This window comes from Brassica napus, chromosome C1 (genome assembly GCF_020379485.1).
Source record: "Brassica napus cultivar Da-Ae chromosome C1, Da-Ae, whole genome shotgun sequence".
Taxonomy (NCBI): domain Eukaryota; kingdom Viridiplantae; phylum Streptophyta; class Magnoliopsida; order Brassicales; family Brassicaceae; genus Brassica; species Brassica napus.
In genome coordinates, this window is record NC_063444.1 from 35,247,783 (window position 1) to 35,268,115 (window position 20,333).

The window sequence follows — 20,333 nt, forward strand, 5'->3', positions numbered from 1 at the left end:
ATATCTTTATTTTATAGCTCATTTTTTGATGACATTATTCAATTTTCCCATTTACAAATGATTGGTTTGGACCTTTGCAGGTCATCTAAATTCTGATATTATATTTTTTTTTTTGAAAAATTCTCTATAATAACCCTTCTTAAGTTTTTGTCACAAAATAGTACTCAAGTAAGAAAATGACCAAAATAAGTTTTATTAAAGGGTTAATTAATCTAAACTTAAGGTTTAGAGTCAAAATGTGAGGTTTTATGATAATGTTTCAAATTTTAAAAAAATAAAAAATAAATATTTAAAAATTAAAAAATAAAAATAGGCTATTTTTGTGATAAAAATTTAAAAATAACCGGTGAGAATTGTTTTTTTTTTTGTTTTTTTTTTAAATGATCATATCATATTCTTTTCTTTTTAGTTTATTTTCCTATTTTCCATGTTTTTTCTTCGAGCGGATGTTGTCACAATCTATCGTTGTGCCGAGGAATGCGTAAAGCCTGAATAAAATTAAATGGAAACAAATCACCAAAATCTGACTAGCAGAGAAAGTTCGTAAGAACGTCGTTACGGCACGTGGTCCCTCCATTGCCGTTACCTTCCTCTGATATACCAAACACTCCCACTTAGAGAGCCACTGCTTCTTCACCACAGTCAAACTCAGATCTCAAACTTCTCTTTCCATGGAAGCAGCATCCCCAAGGCTCGTCTACTGCGGATCCAAACCAACCCGATTCTCCGTCTACTCCCGCCGCTCCTTCATCTCCACGATCCCTCACCGTAATCGCTCTCGGCGGATCTTAGCCGTCGCTACTGATCCCAAACCCACACAGAACCCCACCGTGAACGGATCTTCTTCATCGTCGTCTGCGTCAAAAGGAGTCAACAACAATGTCTCCACGGTTAAGATTCTTTCTTCCTCTCGTCCCAATTTTATTGCTATCTCATCAATTTTGCAAACATCCAAATCGTTAAACAGAGAGTCAAGGACGTATCGAAAGAGATTAAGAGAGTGAGAGCTCAAATGGAAGAAGACGAGCAGTTGTCTGTGTTAATGAGAGGCCTTCGTGGCCAGAACTTGAATGATTCCGTTTTCGCGGATGATAGTATTCAGCTAAGGCTTGTAGAGGTGACAATTTAAAAATATTTTAACGCAATTTCAGCTGAACTTTTTTTAGTGATTTGACTTAGCAGAATTGTGTAGACTGGTGAAAGCAGTGAGTTCTTGCCTTTGGTATATGATCCGGCTACCATCTCTGCTTACTGGGGGAAACGGCCTCGTGCTGTTGCTAGTCGAGTTATCCAGTTGCTCTCTGTCACTGGCGGCTTTCTCTCCCGTCTTGCAGTCGATATAATCAACAAGAAAGTCAAAGAGGTAGGTAATGAGTCTGTGTGTGATCAGCATAAGTTTGCTAAAAGTTTCAATTTTTATGTTTTTTGGGTATGTATGTAGTAGTTTGTCATCATTTTCAGAATGAGGTTTCTAGGGCGATTGAATTGAGGGAAATTGTTACTTCACTGGGTCCAGCTTACATTAAACTTGGGCAAGCTTTGAGTATTCGACCAGATATCTCGTCTCCCGCTGCAATGACAGAACTTCAGAAGCTTTGTGACAAGGTGTGATGCTGCAATTTTCTGTTTCCTTCATTCGTCGTCATATAATATGAATAGCTAAATGTGGGTGTTTTTTTTTGTTTATTCGAAGGTCCCTTCATTTCCTGATGATGTAGCAATGGCTCTTCTCGAGGAGGAGCTTGGGAAGCCGTGGCAGGAAATTTACTCAGAGCTCTCTCCTTCCCCAATCGCTGCCGGTAAGTTTTGAACTTATCATTTTGGTAGACTTGATTCCAGATGATTTATTGTTAGTCTCTTTTTTCTTTAGCGTCTCTGGGGCAAGTGTATAAGGGAAGATTAAAGGAAAACGGGGATCTGGTGGCAGTGAAAGTACAGAGGCCTTTTGTTCTTGAGACTGTGACTGTTGACTTGTTTGTGATTCGGAATTTGGGTCTGTTTCTGCGGAAGTTCCCTCAGGCAAGGTTTCGTCTGACAGCTCAGCTTATGCACTTATTTTTCTCCTTCACCATTCATTCATCTTCATGACTTTCGACCTTCTTTGTTGGAATTTTCGTGCAGGTGTCAGTAGACGTTGTTGGACTGGTTGATGAATGGGCTGCTCGCTTTTTTGAGGAGCTGGATTATGTTAACGAGGGAGAAAATGGTACATATTTTGCGAAAATGGTACATATTTTGCAGAAATGATGAAGAAAGATCTCCCACAAGTACGATTCGTGACTTTTCTAATGGGCATTTCAGTTTGTTTGTTCTTTGTTGTCTACATATGAAGCGACTCATCATAAGTTTGTCTTTGAAAAGTACTTATGTGGGTTACATCTTTGGAATGGTTTCTTATCATGCAACTATTGATGATGGGTTCAGGTTGTTGTACCAAAAACCTACGAGAAATACACGTCAAGGAAGGTTCTTACAACACAATGGATTGATGGCGAAAAACTGTCACAAAGTATGGAGAATGACGTTGGTGAGCTTGTGAATGTTGGCGTTATTTGTTACCTAAAGCAGGTAACAGTTTCTGCATACTTGTTGCAGAGCAGAACTTGAGCTTAGCTTTTATTTTGTTCAGATTCTTCTGCAATTATGCTAAGTGATGTAGGAAGCATATGCTTTCTCAGGTTTCAATCCTAGTTAGCATCGATTGTCAAGTTCTTAGCCATAGATTCCAATAAATTCATCTAGTGAGTATAATGATTATCAAGCAGGGACTTGTAGGACCATTGTGTACCTCAGGTCTACCCACTGCTTAACTAGATCTATTGTAAGATAAGCAAAACTTTTGGCCACCAAAATACTTCATCATGTCAATTTCTTTTTGACTCTGTCTGTGCTGTTTTCTGGTCATTCTACATTGTAGAATCTACACAATTTTCATGTTTTAAGAAGTGAAAATGTTGTATATTTGAATTCTTCTTGTTAACAGTGGTGCTGTTTTTGTGCTACAGTTGCTTGATACTGGCTTTTTCCATGCTGACCCTCATCCTGGAAATATGATCCGTACCCCAGACGGAAAGCTTGCCATCCTTGATTTCGGTAATGATTCTAGTTCTAGAGTCACATTCAGTTGTGTCTGAGAAAATCCTTTTGTTGACATTTTATTTTTCTATCCATTGGCAGGTCTTGTCACGAAATTGACTGATGATCAGAAGTATGGGATGATTGAAGCCATTGCACACTTAATTCACAGAGATTATGATGCCATAGTAAAAGATTTTGTCAAACTTGGTTTCATCCCTGATGGGGTCAATCTGGCACCTATATTACCTGTCCTGGCCAAGGTTTTTGACCAGGCACTTGAAGGTGGAGGAGCTAAAAACATCAACTTTCAGGAGTTGGCTGCAGATTTGGCTCAGATAACTTTTGACTATCCTTTCAGAATCCCTCCTTATTTCGCCCTTATAATTAGAGCAATTGGTGTGCTCGAAGGGATAGCTCTAGTCGGGAATCCTGAATTTGCTATTGTGGACGAGGCTTATCCTTATATCGCTCAGGTATTTTTATATGAACTCTGTAACTTTTATCTAACCCACCGTCTTTCATTGGACCTTTACAAAATACTGATTGTTATTGTCTTCATGTGATTACTTTAATACTTAGAGGCTCCTGACCGATGAATCTCCTCGCCTGAGGGAGGCTTTACGCTACACAATATATGGGAAGACTGGCGGTTTTGATGCTGAGAGATTCATCGATGTGATGCAAGCCTTTGAGACTTTCATTGCAGCAGCCAAAAGTGGAGGAGGAGAAGATATGAACGGGGGCATGGCTGAGCTGGCTCTTCTGCAAAACCAGACAAGCAGTCTGGTTCCCATGTTTCCAGCCAGTGCATCCCAACCAAACCAGCCAGCTCAAACGAGAGTCGCTTTGTCTTTTCTGCTTTCCGAGAAAGGAAACTTCTTCCGCGAGCTTCTACTGGATGAGGTAGTTACTAACAAAATCTAACCACCTTTTTCGCCTTGTCAGAAAAATACGCTAAACTAATTAAAAAATGAATGTGAATCTAGACAACTAACTTGTTGACAAGCTCAGAGCTACTTATTCATGGTGTCATCAGTTCTGACAGTTGTTGTGATTACTGAAAACAGATAGTAAAAGGCATCGATGCAATCACAAGAGAACAGCTGGTGCAAGCAATGGCGGTCTTCGGATTCAGAAACGCACCACCAATTTTCGGTATGGTACCATCACTAGGACCTTTCAGGCCTGCAGGACTTCTTCCATCAGTAACAGAAGAAAACAAAGTCATCTTGAACAATGTTCAGAAAGTAATCGAGTTCCTTACTGGAAGAAGCTCCATGTTGAATAATCCTAATCAGGTTAGTTTCTCTTGGACCTTCTCATATAATTCTGTATTACCAGAGTGCTGAACTTGTGTGTGTTCATTATCATAAAACAGGTAGTAGATGTAACTCAAGTTGTTCGGGAACTGCTTCCTGTTTTGCCTGGAATCTCTGTGACAGTATTGCCGGATATTATGAGTCGGCTTGGGTCAAGAGTAATGGCTAGAATAGTTCGAGATACCTTTTTGTAAATACTATTGAGCTTTAGTACAATTGTGCATATAAGTTGCATTCTAAAGTACCTATAAAGATATATATACAGCTGATTAAGATTGTTTGTCCGCCTATAACACATATACTTGCTGTGATAATAACACAGATGGAACAGAACAATGACTTGGTTTCGTCAACCTGGTTGAGCTGATGCAGAATATTTACGTTTAATATCTTGTGGAAGAGGTCTTTCCTCCAAGTTATGTTTGATATGTTACGAGTAGATGTAAAAACAATGATCTAAAGAGAAAAGTGTTCTTATTGAATGAAAAAGACTGATTACAACAGAAATCTAATCCCCAATCCCTCTCTATCACATCTCTTTCTCGCAGATTATTCACTCAAACTTTCGATAACCCTTCTCTCTAGCAAACAACCGCTTAAATAGAAAAAGTAAGTAGCAAGTTGGAGAGAAGCCAGCTCAGCATCCTCCCCATGTGAAACGTTATGTGCTCACGTGCATTGGATGCCACCTCATCTCCTCATACGTATCAATCCGCTTACCAGAAATCTCAAGAGGTTTTACGGTAAAGCCCCTGCTTTGGTTGAGATTTGTATGCACAGTGGAGGTCGGGTTGCTTAATGCTACAAGGCCATGATGAGGCATGACATCATCGTTCCTGACTCACAGGAAGCAAACTTGGTCGATTAGGTCTTTGGACATGTTCATAGTAGAACACCATTGCAAGGGTAAAGTTTAGGTCTTTGGACATGTTCATAGTAGAACCCATTGCTAAAGAATCCTCGTAATATTGTTGATGATAGAATGAGAGCGATGATCTTTCTTCAGTCATTTAGCGTATCTGCCTATGTGTTTAAAATGTTTGTATTTTTAATAGAACATTCCTTAAATATTACATAAGATAAATAAAGTGATGATGTGAATCTTGATTCTTTGTGAAACACTAAATGGATTATATATCCACACTCAACCCAGTTATATTGTGCATAATCTTGGACAATCTTGTGCAAGTTTGTGTAAATTTCAGTTATCTAAATAACATTAATGAGATTATGTGCTTTGATAATTTGACAAATGAAAATGATGTTGGACACAACTCCTAGATCAGTAGGTGGATGGTCGTCTTCTTCAAGATATACACAAGTAAAGAAAAGAGTATACACAAGTATTGCTCTTAAAATAGATTCTTAAGAAACAGAGTATCTTATAGTGTTTAGTGAAGCTGCATGTTGATTGAATTCTCTTTAGAAAAAGGTTGTCGTGTCGAGGAAATGATTTACTTGTTACACCTTACATCATGTAATTAGATATATCCACCGACATGTTACATACTGCTTTAAACAATATATACAATACATCATACCCATCAAAATGCAACACACCATTTTAGTTATCGTCTGCACAAAATCTAACAATGATATTTACTGCCTAACTGTATTTGTCAGCTTTTGGTTGCATAGTATAGCCCTTAGTCTACATAGAATTTTGCTTCGCTAAAATTAACTCTTGTCTTTTATCATCTGGCTTACTAGGGCCGGACATCATTACTCGTTTTAAATTCGTTATTTGACTCGTACCCGATTTGAAAAATACTCGGTGTTGTCTAAACAAGTAACAAGTCGACTATTTTCATTATTTGCAAGACCAAGTCAAGTATCAAGTATCATTATTATTTTTAGTACTTGACTCGTTTGTTCGTCATTAACACATACTAACACATGAACAATGACTTTGTCTGGCCAGTGTGACTGTGCTGATGCAGAACGTTTACGTTTACTATATCAGAGGAAGTCGGAGAGAGTTTCGCCGGGAGTTTTAGGGGGTTTAATTTAGGGATTTTGGGTCGGTTTTGGTCACGGGTATTAATTTTGGTTATTGGGTTTTAAACACATACCCGGTTCACTGTTGGACCGCTCTAAAGGCTCTTCCCGCTACATGGTTGGTTTAAGTGTGCATCTATGATGCTTCACATCTCGTTGGAAATAAAAAATAACTTTGAAATATGTAAGATAGTAGGAAACATTTATAGATTGTGGAATGGCAAAAATTGAGGACCGCCACTTGCTGGAAGAAGCAAAATGTCATGTTTTCATATGGACGTTGCAAGCATGTTAATCATTCTGAGCTATATATTATATTCCAATCAGCTTGGTCGACAAACCTACGATGAGGGTTTGGTCAAATGGTTTGAAGTTACATCTCCCATAACATGAAGAACAATGTATTTCCTTTAAACTTCAGCTGAGTTAAAACTTCAAATTAAGTTCCAAAACTCTTAAATCATGTTGACCGTTGGGATTCATATTGTTGTTGTGGTGACAATTGAATACTATCATAGTATTCTCTTTTTTTTTTTTTTTTTTTTTTTTTGAATAGAATGTTAAATTTATTTAAAAAAAAACTTTTTTACATCATGTGTGTAACTTTTGTGTTTAAAGCTGGAAAGGAAAAAAAAAACTCTTATAGCTAAAACCAGAACCTTGGGAGTTTATGCTTGTGAAGCAAACCAGAGTTGCAGAAGCGCTCCGAGTCTTTGATTTCCAGTAACCGGGATGGACAGACACTTGTTCTTTACTTGACGATCAATGAATTTGACCAGGGAAGCACTAGGAGTAGGGGTTGAGCCATGCCGTCTCTCATTCCTTTCCCGCCAAAGCGAGAGTAGAGAGGTTTGAAAGACAACTCGAACCAGAAATCGGACCCTGCAGTCCAAAGTGTTGCTTACTAGCAGAGAAAGGATGCTATCCCAGTTTGTACTGAAGTGCGTTCCTAGAAGCCCTCTTGTTAATTTAGTCCACACTGCTGCTGTGAACACACACTCGAAAAATAAATGATTGCGGGTTTCGATACCATGTTGACAGAAGATACAAGCTGGATCAATGCTTGAGCTCCATGTGATCATACGATCCCCAGTTGTCAACCTGTTATGCAGAGCCAACCATGTGCAAAAAGCATACTTTGGTGTGGCTTGTTGAAACCAAATTCCTGTGTGCCAATTAACTATAGGAGCAGCTTGGCGAATGAGATGCCATGTTCTCTTTGTGCTAAACAGGTTTTTATAAGTCCCCTCTTTTTGTTTCCACAGAGGAGTGTCCTCTGCATCAACAGCCTTTAACCTCTGATTCTCCAGGACTGCCTCAATCTGATTCAATACATCAACTCGGTGAGCCCTTTTTTGTCTGTTGAATACAGATGCCACTGATGCCGTAGCTCTAATACCCATATCAATACAACCTCGTGGCCCTACTACATCATAGAGGTGCCCCATATCTGACCAGGTATCATACCAAAAGGATGTAGATTTTCCACTGTGAACCTCCATTCTGTGGAAGACCTTAGCCTTGTCCCTGTACTTTAAAAGTTTCCGCCATATCCAAGAGCCTAAAGATGTGCTCTCTTTGATAGCCCAGAAATTTCCATTACATATTAGATACGTATGAACCCACTTAGCCCATAAAGAACCCTGCTGGGATGTCAGACGCCATATGAGTTTCAAACTGCTCACCATGTTTGCTTCTTTCAATGGCCTAAGCCCCAATCCTCCCTCTCGCTTAGGTAGACACACTATATCCCAAGATATTTTTGCCTTTTTCAAGCTCAACGCAGGACCCAACCACAGGAAAGCAGAGCATATGCTATTTATTTCTTTAATGCATTCTCCCGGTAGGATGAAAGATGACATCCAAAAATTTGCAATGCTCATAAGAACTGAAGCAATTAATTGGAGTCTTCCAGCCATTGATAAGAACAGATTAGTCCAATGACTAATACGTCTTCTAATTTGCTCTATGAGAGGCTTATAGTCTTGTCTTCCCATGCGCTTAGTCAGTAACGGGAGACCAAGGTATCAGACTGGTAACTGTCCGGAAGCAAACTGATATTGGGCTTGAACTGTTTGTACATTTGTGTCATGTCGACCAGCATAGTAGATTGTTGATTTCTCCATATCATAGTATTCTCAAGAGCGACAACACCAATTACATTGTGTTTTTTCTGATAAAAAAAGGGTGGCCATATATATAACAAATCTGCAGGTATGTTTAGCTAATACGGCAATCACATCTTCAACTCAATGGAGACTGTCAAAATTGCGTTTTTAATTAGCAAAATGGAAAACATATGCAAAAGAAGCAGAATGAATGTTTTTACATCACACTTGAACAAAAAAAAAAGGAATAAACCAGAACCGTCCCAAACTTATGTGAGTTATGGTTACAAAAGAATGATGAACAAATAATCAAATCGCATCTCCATGATCAGAATATGTCTCTTTGCAGATTGTGCAAGTGAGCCTGCTTCAATCCAAATAGCATAACCCTTTCTCTTCATTGTCTTTTCATGCCACAATCTGTGTAGGTTAGTGTTTCAGGACGTGGGAGTGACTTTTAGCTAACTTGCTCTGCCTTTTTACAACCCTTTTTCCGTTTCTGCTTCTCTGCTTTCTTTTTCTTTGATTCAACACTCACCCAATTATACCCTGCTGGGATAGCAAATGGGTCTTGTAAAGCCTGGGACTTACTGCTCGAACCATCTTTGTTTGATCTGGCTCTACGAAACCACGAGGAGGAGGACGTTGAGTTGGCTGAAGGAGCTGGACTCTCATAGCCAGAAGAAGCAGTCGGGCTCGAAGGAGGCGTCTTAAACTCATCTGCAGGATCAATCTCTTCAAACTTTGTGAATGTAACAATCACTTTTATCGTCGGTACCACTGGAATAGCAACCTACATATATTTTACGAAACAAGTCCAATGTAAAACTGATCTTACGTAACATCAGATTCATTACCTTTTAAAACATTAAACGACAACATACCTTGACTGGAAATGTTCCTGTGGGTAGATTTGTGGTAAGAAGCTCTCTGAGACGACAAATTGCCTTTACTTTGTTTGCAAGTATGTCAAGCAAAGGAAGCAACTCTTCCGTTTGTAACGGGAAGTTTGGAGATAGCCAGAGAACAAGACGTAACCCTTTCTTGTATTCACTCTCTTGGTGAGTCTTACTCGACACTGATGCTACTCTTGGCTTCCTATTATGCTCATTATCTACCGAGTGTCTTCCTGGTTTTATCTCATTACAGTCTCCTAGAAGATTACTTACTTTCTCATTCACACAAAGAGAGCTTCTCGGAGGTGCATACTTGATTTCCTTCTCCTGCTTACTCGTCGTCGTCTCTTTTCTTCTCCAGCCTCCTAGCCACTCTTTCTTCCCCTCTTTCTTGTGAGACAGACTCAAATCAAGATTAGGGAAGTCTGGTAAGTCCAGCTTAAGAGCACCCTCTAGTTGCCTCTTCTCTTCATCAGTTAGCACATCGCAGAGATCATCATCTACACCACCGTTCTCTTTTTCAACTTATAAACCAGGAACCTTTCTAGACATAATGCTAACAACCACATTGTTCATTTCATAGACCTTAGCTTTCCAAGGACCCACCATCTCACTCTTCTCCTGCCTCCTCCAATTCGTCTGCGGGTTTAAAACCGCTTGCGTCACATCGATCCCGGGCCTAAAAACACTGTTCTTACACATCGAAGCCACTTCTTTCCTCACATCTTCATCCGAAGGAAAACCACATGCACCATCCAACGTATTTATCACTTCTTTATCCTTATGATTCACCATGTAAAGCGATCCACGAGGAACTTTACCATCTTCAGACCCATCACCAAGAAACAGTATACTCTGGTCAGACCTCTGAATCTTGAAACCATCAAAACCAGCCATAGTTATATCAGCTCTCAGATTCGAACCCACTTTCCACACTTTATAAGTATCAGAAGGAGCAACCTTTGATACAAAAGGCACAACGGAGCTCTCAAAGTGGAAACTCATCTCCATGTAGAAATCTCTCATCTCCCTCATCGTTGCTATCAAGCGAGGCAGCCTCCTACACCACTTAGCCCAAGCTAGAGGTTGATAATATGGCTAACTATGATCATGGCGATGGACTCTTGTCTGCTGCAAACAGCTTCTTGCAACGCGTTCCAGCCGTGTTCGTTCTGCAAAGTCCAGTCAGCTCCAGCCACCATCAGCATCTCTGCTGCTGTTGAATCACAGAGCTTCACAGCTAAGTGGAGCGGCGTGTCGCGGCTTGGCACGTCTCTTCTGTCGATGACGGCGGAAACGGCGTCGGATTTGGCTTCCTCGACTAAGGAAGATGCTTCGGACAGAATCTCGGAAGGGTATCGTGGGGTTGGGAGAGAAGAGAGTATTGATCTGAGAGTGGCGTAGTCTCTTGAAGCAACTGCTCTGTGTACCGAGCTGTGTGTGTACTTGCACACATCAAGGTTCTCCATTTTTGATCCAGGATTAGGATTTCCAGATCAAACGAGAATGATTGAGTCTAAAGATGGAGACTTTGCGTGGTGGGTCCAAATCAAGATTCACGAAAGTTTCTAACTTTTTTCTTTTTTGTTGCTTGTGACTTGCTCCGCAAGAAAGAGAATGACGTCTTACTCCATGAAAAGCTTGTAGCTTTCCTTTGTTTAGGTAATATCGCAAATGTATTGTATACACACTCTAAGTTTCTTTATTGTTTTGTCCATAGGAGAGGAGAGAAGACAAAGAGCTAGAATAAAGAAACTGTTATAAATCAATCGGTGAATGTCCATAACCGGCCCGGTCCATAACTGGTCCATACACCTATAGAGAGAGACGGCTCAACCCTAGAGAGAGAGAGGCGGCCGCGAGACTTGGAGAGGAGAGAGAGGCGGCTACAACTTGCCTATTTCCTAATTCGTTTATGTTTATAATTTGTAATCTTTCATATTATTGTATTTCCATTTATATCTCAAGTAACCCCTATATAAAGAGAACACTTATTCATAAATAATATACAGAAACTTACAGTTCTAAATCCTTAAGTTTACAACACGTTATCAACACGATAGCCTCTAACACCCTGAGCCTAAAACCAAATCACTAAAACCCTAAAACCCTAAAACCCTAAATGAAAAGGAATCTGCCTCGGAACTTCGAAGAGGCCGTTCTCCCAAACCGTGAGGACCCAAAAAACGATCAAGATATCAAATCGAAGCCCTGGCCGAGACGAATCAGTCAGTGCAAACCGCTGGTCGATCTGACCACCGACGCGCCTTCACGCACAGATACAGTGCGCGCCGATTTGCTTTGGAACCCTAATCCGAACCCGACGATACCGACGAAACCTTAATCCGTTCGCGACTCCGTTCCAGCTCGTGTCCACCTGATCAGCTCCAGCCCCAAGGCGTTCCTGATCCTAGACGAACTCAGCTCCATCCTAAATCAAGGACAGCTCGCGATCCGACAGCATCTGCTCCCGTTCGCATCAGAGCCGCTCGCGATCCGATAGAAGCAGCTCGCGTCCCAGCCAGCTCGCGTCCCGATCGTGTCTAAGCTTGAGGTTCATTCTTGGTGGTCCGGTTTCTATAAACAACTAAACTAAAGGTATTTCAAATTCTAAAAACATAATGAATCGAATTTGGTTGATTGTAAAGAATGAAACCCTAAAATATAATCTCTAAGATGAAAGCCATAGGATAATAGATCAATCCCTAAGAGAGTAAATCGAAGCTCTATAAGTTCGATCCCCAAACCCTAAAAATCGAGATTGATCTATTGATCAATTAAAATCAGAACCTTAAAGGTTTTGAATCTCAAATCAAATCCCTTTGATCTAAGATCAAATTTTCGAAATCCCTAAGCCCTAATTCGAAAACTATTGATTAATTAAAACTGATTGATTGATTGAGATTGAATTTGATCATCCTGAAACTGAAATTGCTTGTTAATAAAATCGAAACACTAAAACCCTAATTCTGAAAATTGATTTTGATTGTTTGAAATTGAACATTGATTGGTTGATTTGATCACCTGGAACTATTGTTAGGATTGTTCAAACTCGAATCTGATTGTTTGGATTGTTTAAACTAAAACCCTAATGACCAAGTTTAGATTATTTTAAAATCGAAATCTGAAACTACATATTAGGTTAAACTGTTCTAGACTTGATCATACTCGTGGCCGTGTGGCCTTGTTGCATTCATACCATAACTTAATCACATTGATTGATTGCAATTACACTTAGAACTTATTCTAGGAATGGTGTTGAATTGAATCAAATAGCTGTGTGGCTTGATCTTTGCTTGGCAGATAGGTTTGCTTGTTTTGATTGCATCATGAACTGATAGAAACAAACCATGTTAGGATTGCAATTACACGACAAACTAAATGCATAAAAACGAACTAGTTTGCATCCATGGCCGTGCGGCTTGCTCATTGGCCGTGAGGCATAGATCTTGGCTGTGAAGGCTTGTTTGATTGTTTGAACATAAAACCCTAATCGTTTAAACATTAAAAACTATTCCTAAAAGATCTAAAAATATTAATCTATAACTTCAGATGTCGAAAATCAACAACCTTGATTTCGCTGCCCTAAATCTATCTGGAGACAATTACCTTCAGTGGGCGCTCGATGCTAAGATCATCCTGAAATCCAAGGGACTCGGTGAGTGTATCACCGAGAACAATAATGCCAATGAAAGGATCGTTATAGAGCCATCTTGATCATTCGTCATTATCTAGCTTAGAGTCTCAAGGATCAATACCTAACCATTGAGAATCCACTAGATCTTTGGAATGAATTGAAATCGAGATATGATCACCAGAGAACAGTGATCTTACCAAAAGCTCGGTTTGATTGGACGAATCTGAGGATCCAAGACTATAAGTCTGTGGACGAATATAACTCTGCACTGTTTAAGATTGTTTCTAAAATGAAACTGTGTGGTGAAAGTATTACGGAACAGGATATGCTTGAGAAAACCTTTTCCACTTTCCATGCAAGCAATGTGCTGTTACAACAACAGTACCGAGAGAAAGGTTTCAAAACCTATGCTAATCTTATTTCTTGTCTCTTGCTCGCTGAGCAGAACAATGAATTACTAATGAGAAACAGTCAGATGAGACCACTTGGATCAGCTCCACTACCTGATGCACACGCTACAGAGGACAATAAAGAGTCCAACCACGTCCAAGGAAACGGCCAGCATGGCCGTGGTCGAGACAAATCGAACGGACGTGGCCGCGGTCGAAGATCCTTTGGCCGCGGGCGAGGAAATGGTCGAGACCATGGACGGGACCGTGGCTCATTTGGACGAGGCCATGGTCGTGGCCATGGATCTTCTTTCAAACCCCAACACTCGACTAAATCAGAGAAATACATGTGCCATAGATGTGGAATGAGCAATCATTGGGCTAAGACTTGTAGGACTCCCAAGCATCTAGTTGACCTCTATCAAGAGAGCTAGAAAGGGAAGAATCCTGAAGCCCATATGACTTACCAAGATGATGAAAACGACTTCAATCATGAGAAGGACGATCTTATGGATTATGAAACTTCAGATTGTCTAAAAAAAAAAAACTGAAGATTGATTTCGACATTTGTAATCTAAATTATATGTTCTTTGTTTTGATGTTTTTCATTTCTATGTTTTTCATTTCTATGAACTTGTTTTATTAAAACTTAATAAAAGGAATGAATGATTTTTGAAAACGCCAATATGATTTGCGGGTATGGTATAAGGGCAAGCATTTAGATGCTTTATATTCACCCAGAAAAACCCGCTGAGATTATATAGAGATATAAGAATGAATGGTTTTCATATTGAAACAATGGGCGAAGGAAACAAAGAGTTCCTTCAGATATATGTATAAAATCGCCCAAGACCATAATGAGTCCTAAAAAAAAAAAAAAAACTATACATGCATTCTCTATTGATCTAGACTATGCCAAGATCAGTATGATAGAGGCAGTAGTCATGGTAACTAGAATGGTTTACCCACGAAATTATACACTTTATGGTATGACCGGATTGGCCATCCTGGTCCAAAACATGATGCGAAATTGATATTGGAAAGGGCACAAAGAGTTATCCCATAGAATCTCACGTGTGTAGCATGAACACAAGGGAAACTCATTAGGCCATGATGTCCTAAAGCACTTAAAGATTATAGTATGTCCATGAGGGGGCAGTGAGGACAAATCCGCACATGTCCATACTATATATAGCTTGGCTGAATCCTTTTATAAATCTGTATTGGCCATTACCCATAGGTCCAAACTCTCAGTCCAAGGCTTGGGGACACACGAATTTACATGCATCTTAACTAATAAGCATCAGACCATTAAGTAAGCATAGATATTCCCATCTCAAATTTATTACGGGTCATGAGCCAGACATATAACATCTTGAGATATTTGGATAAGCCACCACAAATATATGTGCCGTCTAAGATGGATCCTTAGAAGAGGATGAGGATGGGGATATATGTTGGATATGAATCTCCCACAAATAATGAAGTACCTTGAGCCAAATATGGGTGATCTATTTAGTGGCCAAGTCCACGGATTGCATAGTTTAATGGATCCGACTATCCAACATTAGGGGGAGAAAATAATAAGCTGGTAAGAGAAACATAATGGCATCAACCATCATTGTCTTGGCAAGATCCTCGGACTAAAGAATGTGAAATAGACGTCCAAAGATTATACAAAGCTAGCTAATCAAATGCCAGACACATTTGCTGACCCAAAAAAGAATGACTAAGTCATATATAAACCAGCTTGTAAAACACCAACTAAATTGATGTCCAAGGGAGACACAATCAAGTTGCTACATAGTCTATACAAGATAGACCAATAAGTTCCAAAAGATAAGAATCCTCGGAAACAAAAGAGAAAAGTGCATAGAATGATAAAAAAAACCGAGATCAAGGAAACCATCCCAGACATAGAGATAAGGCCGGCCGACTTTAAGGTATAGGTACCAAACAATGTAGCTTGGGACGCCAAGCTGCAAAGTATTAAAGGTCCTGATAATAATGAATCTCAATCGATTATATCATGTCTGGAACATAATGGAACACAATAAGGAATGCCGATATAAGATGATACAAGGTAGCACTTGAATTTATGAATATAAGCGAGGATCATGAACCCACGTCAATATAAGAGTGCACACTCGTAGAACATATTGAATGGAAACGTGGGGTTAAATAGTTTAAAGAAGAAAGGCGTATTTGGCCATATGATTAAGACGCCATATGATGTTAAAACCAGTGGATATAAATGGGTCTTGTGAGGAATAGAAATCGTGAGATATAAAGCTAATGTTGCACAAGGATTCTCACAAAGACCAGTAATAGATTATGAGGAGATATACTCCCATGTGGTGGATGCAACTACTTTTAAGATTTCTCATAAGTCTGGCTATATAAGAAAGAAAATTAGACTTGCAGCAAACTGATGTAGTGAGTGCATATTTATATGGTCCACTGGATAATGAAAGTACTAGAGGGTATTGAGCTGAATGTACAGCAAGTTCTCGAGAACTATATTGATAATCATCGAAATATATGATCTGAATATCCTAGGAACCTCTGGATACAATTTCCCAAATGGTTGAATACGTTAAGAAAGAATTCGAGATGAAAGATCTCGGGAAAACAAAATTCTGTTTGGGATTACAACTTGAGTACATAAATGATGGGATCCTTGTGCATCAGATGGCATACACTGGAAATGTACTCAAGAGACTCAATATTGCCGATTGCCATTCTCTGATCAGTCCCATGGTCGTGAAGTCTCTCGGCCTGGACACTGACCCATTCCGTCGCAAGATGGAAGATGAAGATGACCTAGGTCCCGAAATGCCATATCTCAGTGCCATAGGAGCTTTAATGTACTTGGCAACTCACACACGGCCTGATATAAGCTTTGCCATGAACCTACTATCTAGGTTTAGCTACTATCAAACATGTTCTTCGTTACCTGCAAGGAACGAAAGACTTGGGTCTATATTATACTAACCATAACAAAGATGGTTTAGTTGGCTTTGCTGATGCTGGTTATTTATCAGATCCACATCAAGCTCGATCACAGACAGGATATATCTTTACACATGGAGGTACGGCCATATCATGGCGTTCCATGAAACAAACCATCGCGGCCACTTCATCTAATCACTCGGAAATCTTGGCCATACATGAGGCCAGCCGCGAGTGTGTTTGGTTGAGGTCGATGACCCAACACGTCCGAGCTGATTGCGGGATGGCCGAGTGCAAAAAGCCAACTGTGATGTATGAGGACAATGCTGCGTGCATTGCTCAGCTCAAGGACGGTTACATAAAAGGTGATAGGACGAAGCGCATATTGCCTAAGTTCTTCTTTACTCACGAGCTTCAGAAAGCCGGTGAGGTCCAGGTCGTCCAAGTACGATCCAGTGACAATTCAGCTGATCTATTCACCAAGGCACTTCCTACCTGCACGTTCAGGAAGCTCACGCATCAGATTGGGATGCGTAGGCTGAAGGACCTCCACTGAGGTTCACATCAGGGGGAGTAGTACGTGTTGTACTCTCTTTCCTTTATCATGGTTTTGTTCCACTGGGTTTTCCTGATAAGGTTTTAATGAGGCAACATTAAGCGTATTACAATCCATGTATGGTTATTGCATCCAAGGGGGTGTGTTATAAATCAATTGGTGGATGTCCATAACCGGCCCATACACTTATAGAGAGAGACGGCCCAACCCTAGAGAGAGAGAGGCGGCCGCGAGACTTGGAGAGGAGAGAGAGGCGGCTACAAATTGTCTATTTCCTAATTTGTTTATGTTTATGATTTGTAATCTTTTCTATTATTGTATTTCTATTTATCTCTCTTGTAACCCCTATATAAAGGGAACACTTATTCATTAATAATATACAGAAACTTACAGTTCTAAATCCTTAAGTTTACAACAGAAACGTAGGTGCAACTCCAATGTATTACTCTTTCTTTTTATTCAATTTTGTTCTAAAATGGTGCAACACCAAAATGGAATTAAGTTTTACTTTAATGTATTACCTTTTATTTTTACTCCAAAAAATATATTTTAAAATAATTCCATTTTTGTTTAATTAATAATTGTTAATAGTACATCCTACTTACACAAATTTACCAATTAACTCCAACTATCTTATGTTTACAAAAATTCTTTAAAATATAATTTATTTAAATTTAATATGTATTATATATTAAAAAGAACAAAAAATCATAAAAATACAATATATATTTTGGTACAACAATGAACATTAGAATATATTTCCCACAAACTAATGCATTTCGTAATGAAAAATGAGTTTTTTTTTAGTTTTTGATATTATTAAATTGAGCTAGAAAATTTTGAAATCAGACATTTTCATCTTCTGCAATTTCTACTGGAGGTGGAGCTTCTCTTCCAATTTCAATTGGTGCTTCGAGTTCGCGCTCATCTTGAATTATCATGTTTCGTTTCGTGAATAAGTTCCATACAAAATCCAAATGTCCGTGCATATATTCAAGCTCAACAAGTACAAATAATATCAAAGCAAAATGATGAATCACAAAATCAACAAAGCTCCTTCTCGATCTTTTCCGTTTGGGCAATACTTTACCGATCTTAGTGGATCCAAAAGCGATTTGCCGGATTATTTATAAATCATTTATTTTATGTTATCTTTATTTATATTATTTATGTTTGTTTTCTAAAAAAAATAGTTTATGCATCTTGATGTAAAATTATTAAATAGCCCTTTGTGGAATATCCTATTATCTTTCATGTTATTGTATCATTTTAAATATTATTTAAGTAAGAAACAAAAATATTAAAACATTAAAAGACCATTTCATAAATAAGAAAATTTAACTCCATTTTGGCGTTGGAAATGGAATGGGGTTAGAGAATATTTTACTTCAAAATGGTGTTTGGAGTAGAAAATGGAATAGGAGAGGTATCATTCGTCAAGAATATGAAATGTTGCTTACTGGGAGGGAAGCAATCATTCCAAAGAAACACGCAAGTGGCATTGACATTTATAATAAAAGAGAAATTTCGACTGACTTAGAAACAATTTATGTTAATATATATAATATAAAAAATCTTATACTAAATAAGAAGGATTATATATATATATATATATATATATATATATATATAGTTAGGGTTCTTATTGAATTAAGGGTTTATAAATTTTGGTGGTATTTATATTTGATGAAATTTGTATGGATTTTGAGGAAATTTGCGTAATTTAGTGGGATTTATAAACAAAATAAAAATCAATTAATGATTTGATAAACTTTTTTTCTTATTTTAAAATATTTTGAGTGATTTAACAATGACTATTGTTTGTTTTTTAAACTCTCTATTTATTAATTTTTGGTATAAATTATCTTTCAAATCTCTTTGAATCCTATTTGATATATTTTAAAAGTTTATAATTTTCAATAAGATGTTATTTGGACAAATAACTAATTTAATAACCATGGATTTGAAATAATTTTTAAAAATGATAAATTCACTAAGGAAGGATTTAATTATCATTTACTACTTGTTAATTTATATGAATGTTAATTTATTTTACTGTAAAAAATAATATATTTTTGTATAGTTTGGTTTTTAATCATAATTAGATCTGGACCCGCGCAACCGCGTGGGTGTAAATTTTCATTATTTTTTCATAGACATTTTGTTTTATTTTGTATATTATAATCACATATATTCAAATGTGTATATGGATTTTTCAAACATAAGTATGTGATTCCATTTCTTTGTTTTTCATCAAATTAACAATTTCAAATCTAACATGTATTGTATATTCTTTTATGTAATTTAGTTTGTTGAATTAGTGTTTGACTATTAAACTCATCAACTTTTGAAATGTGGTTTAGTAAAATAAATAATATTTTCATTTCAAAAATATTGTAACATTTCAAATAAAATTAAAGTTAGGAAAAAAATAAAAATATATCTTCTTACATTATAATTATAAAGTAATTAATTAAACATTTAGTATTTTTTATTTATTTTTTCAAAAAATGAATTATCAAATATTAAACAAATACATTGACATACATTTAATAAATTACATATGAAGGTATACTGTTAAATAATAATTTCAAAATCTATATTTATTCTAAATATTTCAAATTAAAATGATGTTTGTAATAGTAAAAATAATCTTACTAAAAGTATAGTATATATTTTTCAATTAATAGTGTTGATAATTTAAATGTGACAATTTTTACTGATCAATATTATACTTAGCCCAATGGGTCACTAACCTATTCTATTATTTATTTAAGCCCATTATACAATTAACTTAAGCCCAAAATAAAAAGCTAACATATTTTTTTCCAGGAAAAGATAACAACGTGTTCTAAACATAACAACTAACACAGTCTCAATTCTGTCGATCCATTATTTAAATTAAGTGAATATTATGTAAAATTGTTTTGATATTCTTGTTGCAGCCGATTTATGGATTTGAAAATTCTTGTTACATTGGTTTTACAGGTAAGGGGTTTGAATCCGGAACAGTTCGATGAATATGTGATCATCTATGTATATAATGTGCAAGAAAAACTTGTAAACTAAAACCAGCAGGTTTAATGTTTCTTTACAGGTGAAATGCTTCAAGGGTATATGTAAGAGGTGGATCATCACTTGATCATATATATATATAACGCGTAAGCGAATAAAACAGAGGTTATAGTGTATTTTTTAAATAACAAACAATTCACATTTACAACTCTAGAACTATACGTTAACGTTTTAGTCTAAAGACTGTTTGTTAATGATTTATATTTACGGTTGAGCATTAGAAATATACGATGATGTATTGGTTTGATAAGGATTTACAATAATTAAGGAAGCAAATATTGGTATGTAAACCGAACTGTAATTGTAGGCGTGTATAGGAATTTTA

General features: G+C 37.5%; 1 protein-coding gene and 2 pseudogenes across 1 annotated transcript; 1 reads left to right on the plus strand and 2 right to left on the minus strand.

Annotated features, from left to right (window-relative positions):
* Positions 1–476: 476 nt before the first annotated feature.
* Positions 477–4,754, plus strand: LOC106428258 (annotated as a pseudogene).
* Positions 4,755–7,063: 2,309 nt separating this feature from the next.
* LOC106428217 lies at positions 7,064–8,083 on the minus strand. The gene has a single exon (XM_013868970.1). The coding sequence runs from the start codon at positions 8,081–8,083 to the stop codon at positions 7,064–7,066; it is 1,020 nt and encodes a 339-aa protein (XP_013724424.1).
* A 544-nt stretch (positions 8,084–8,627) lies between these two features.
* On the minus strand, positions 8,628–11,191 carry LOC106428244 (annotated as a pseudogene).
* Between the last annotated feature and the right edge of the window lie 9,142 nt (positions 11,192–20,333).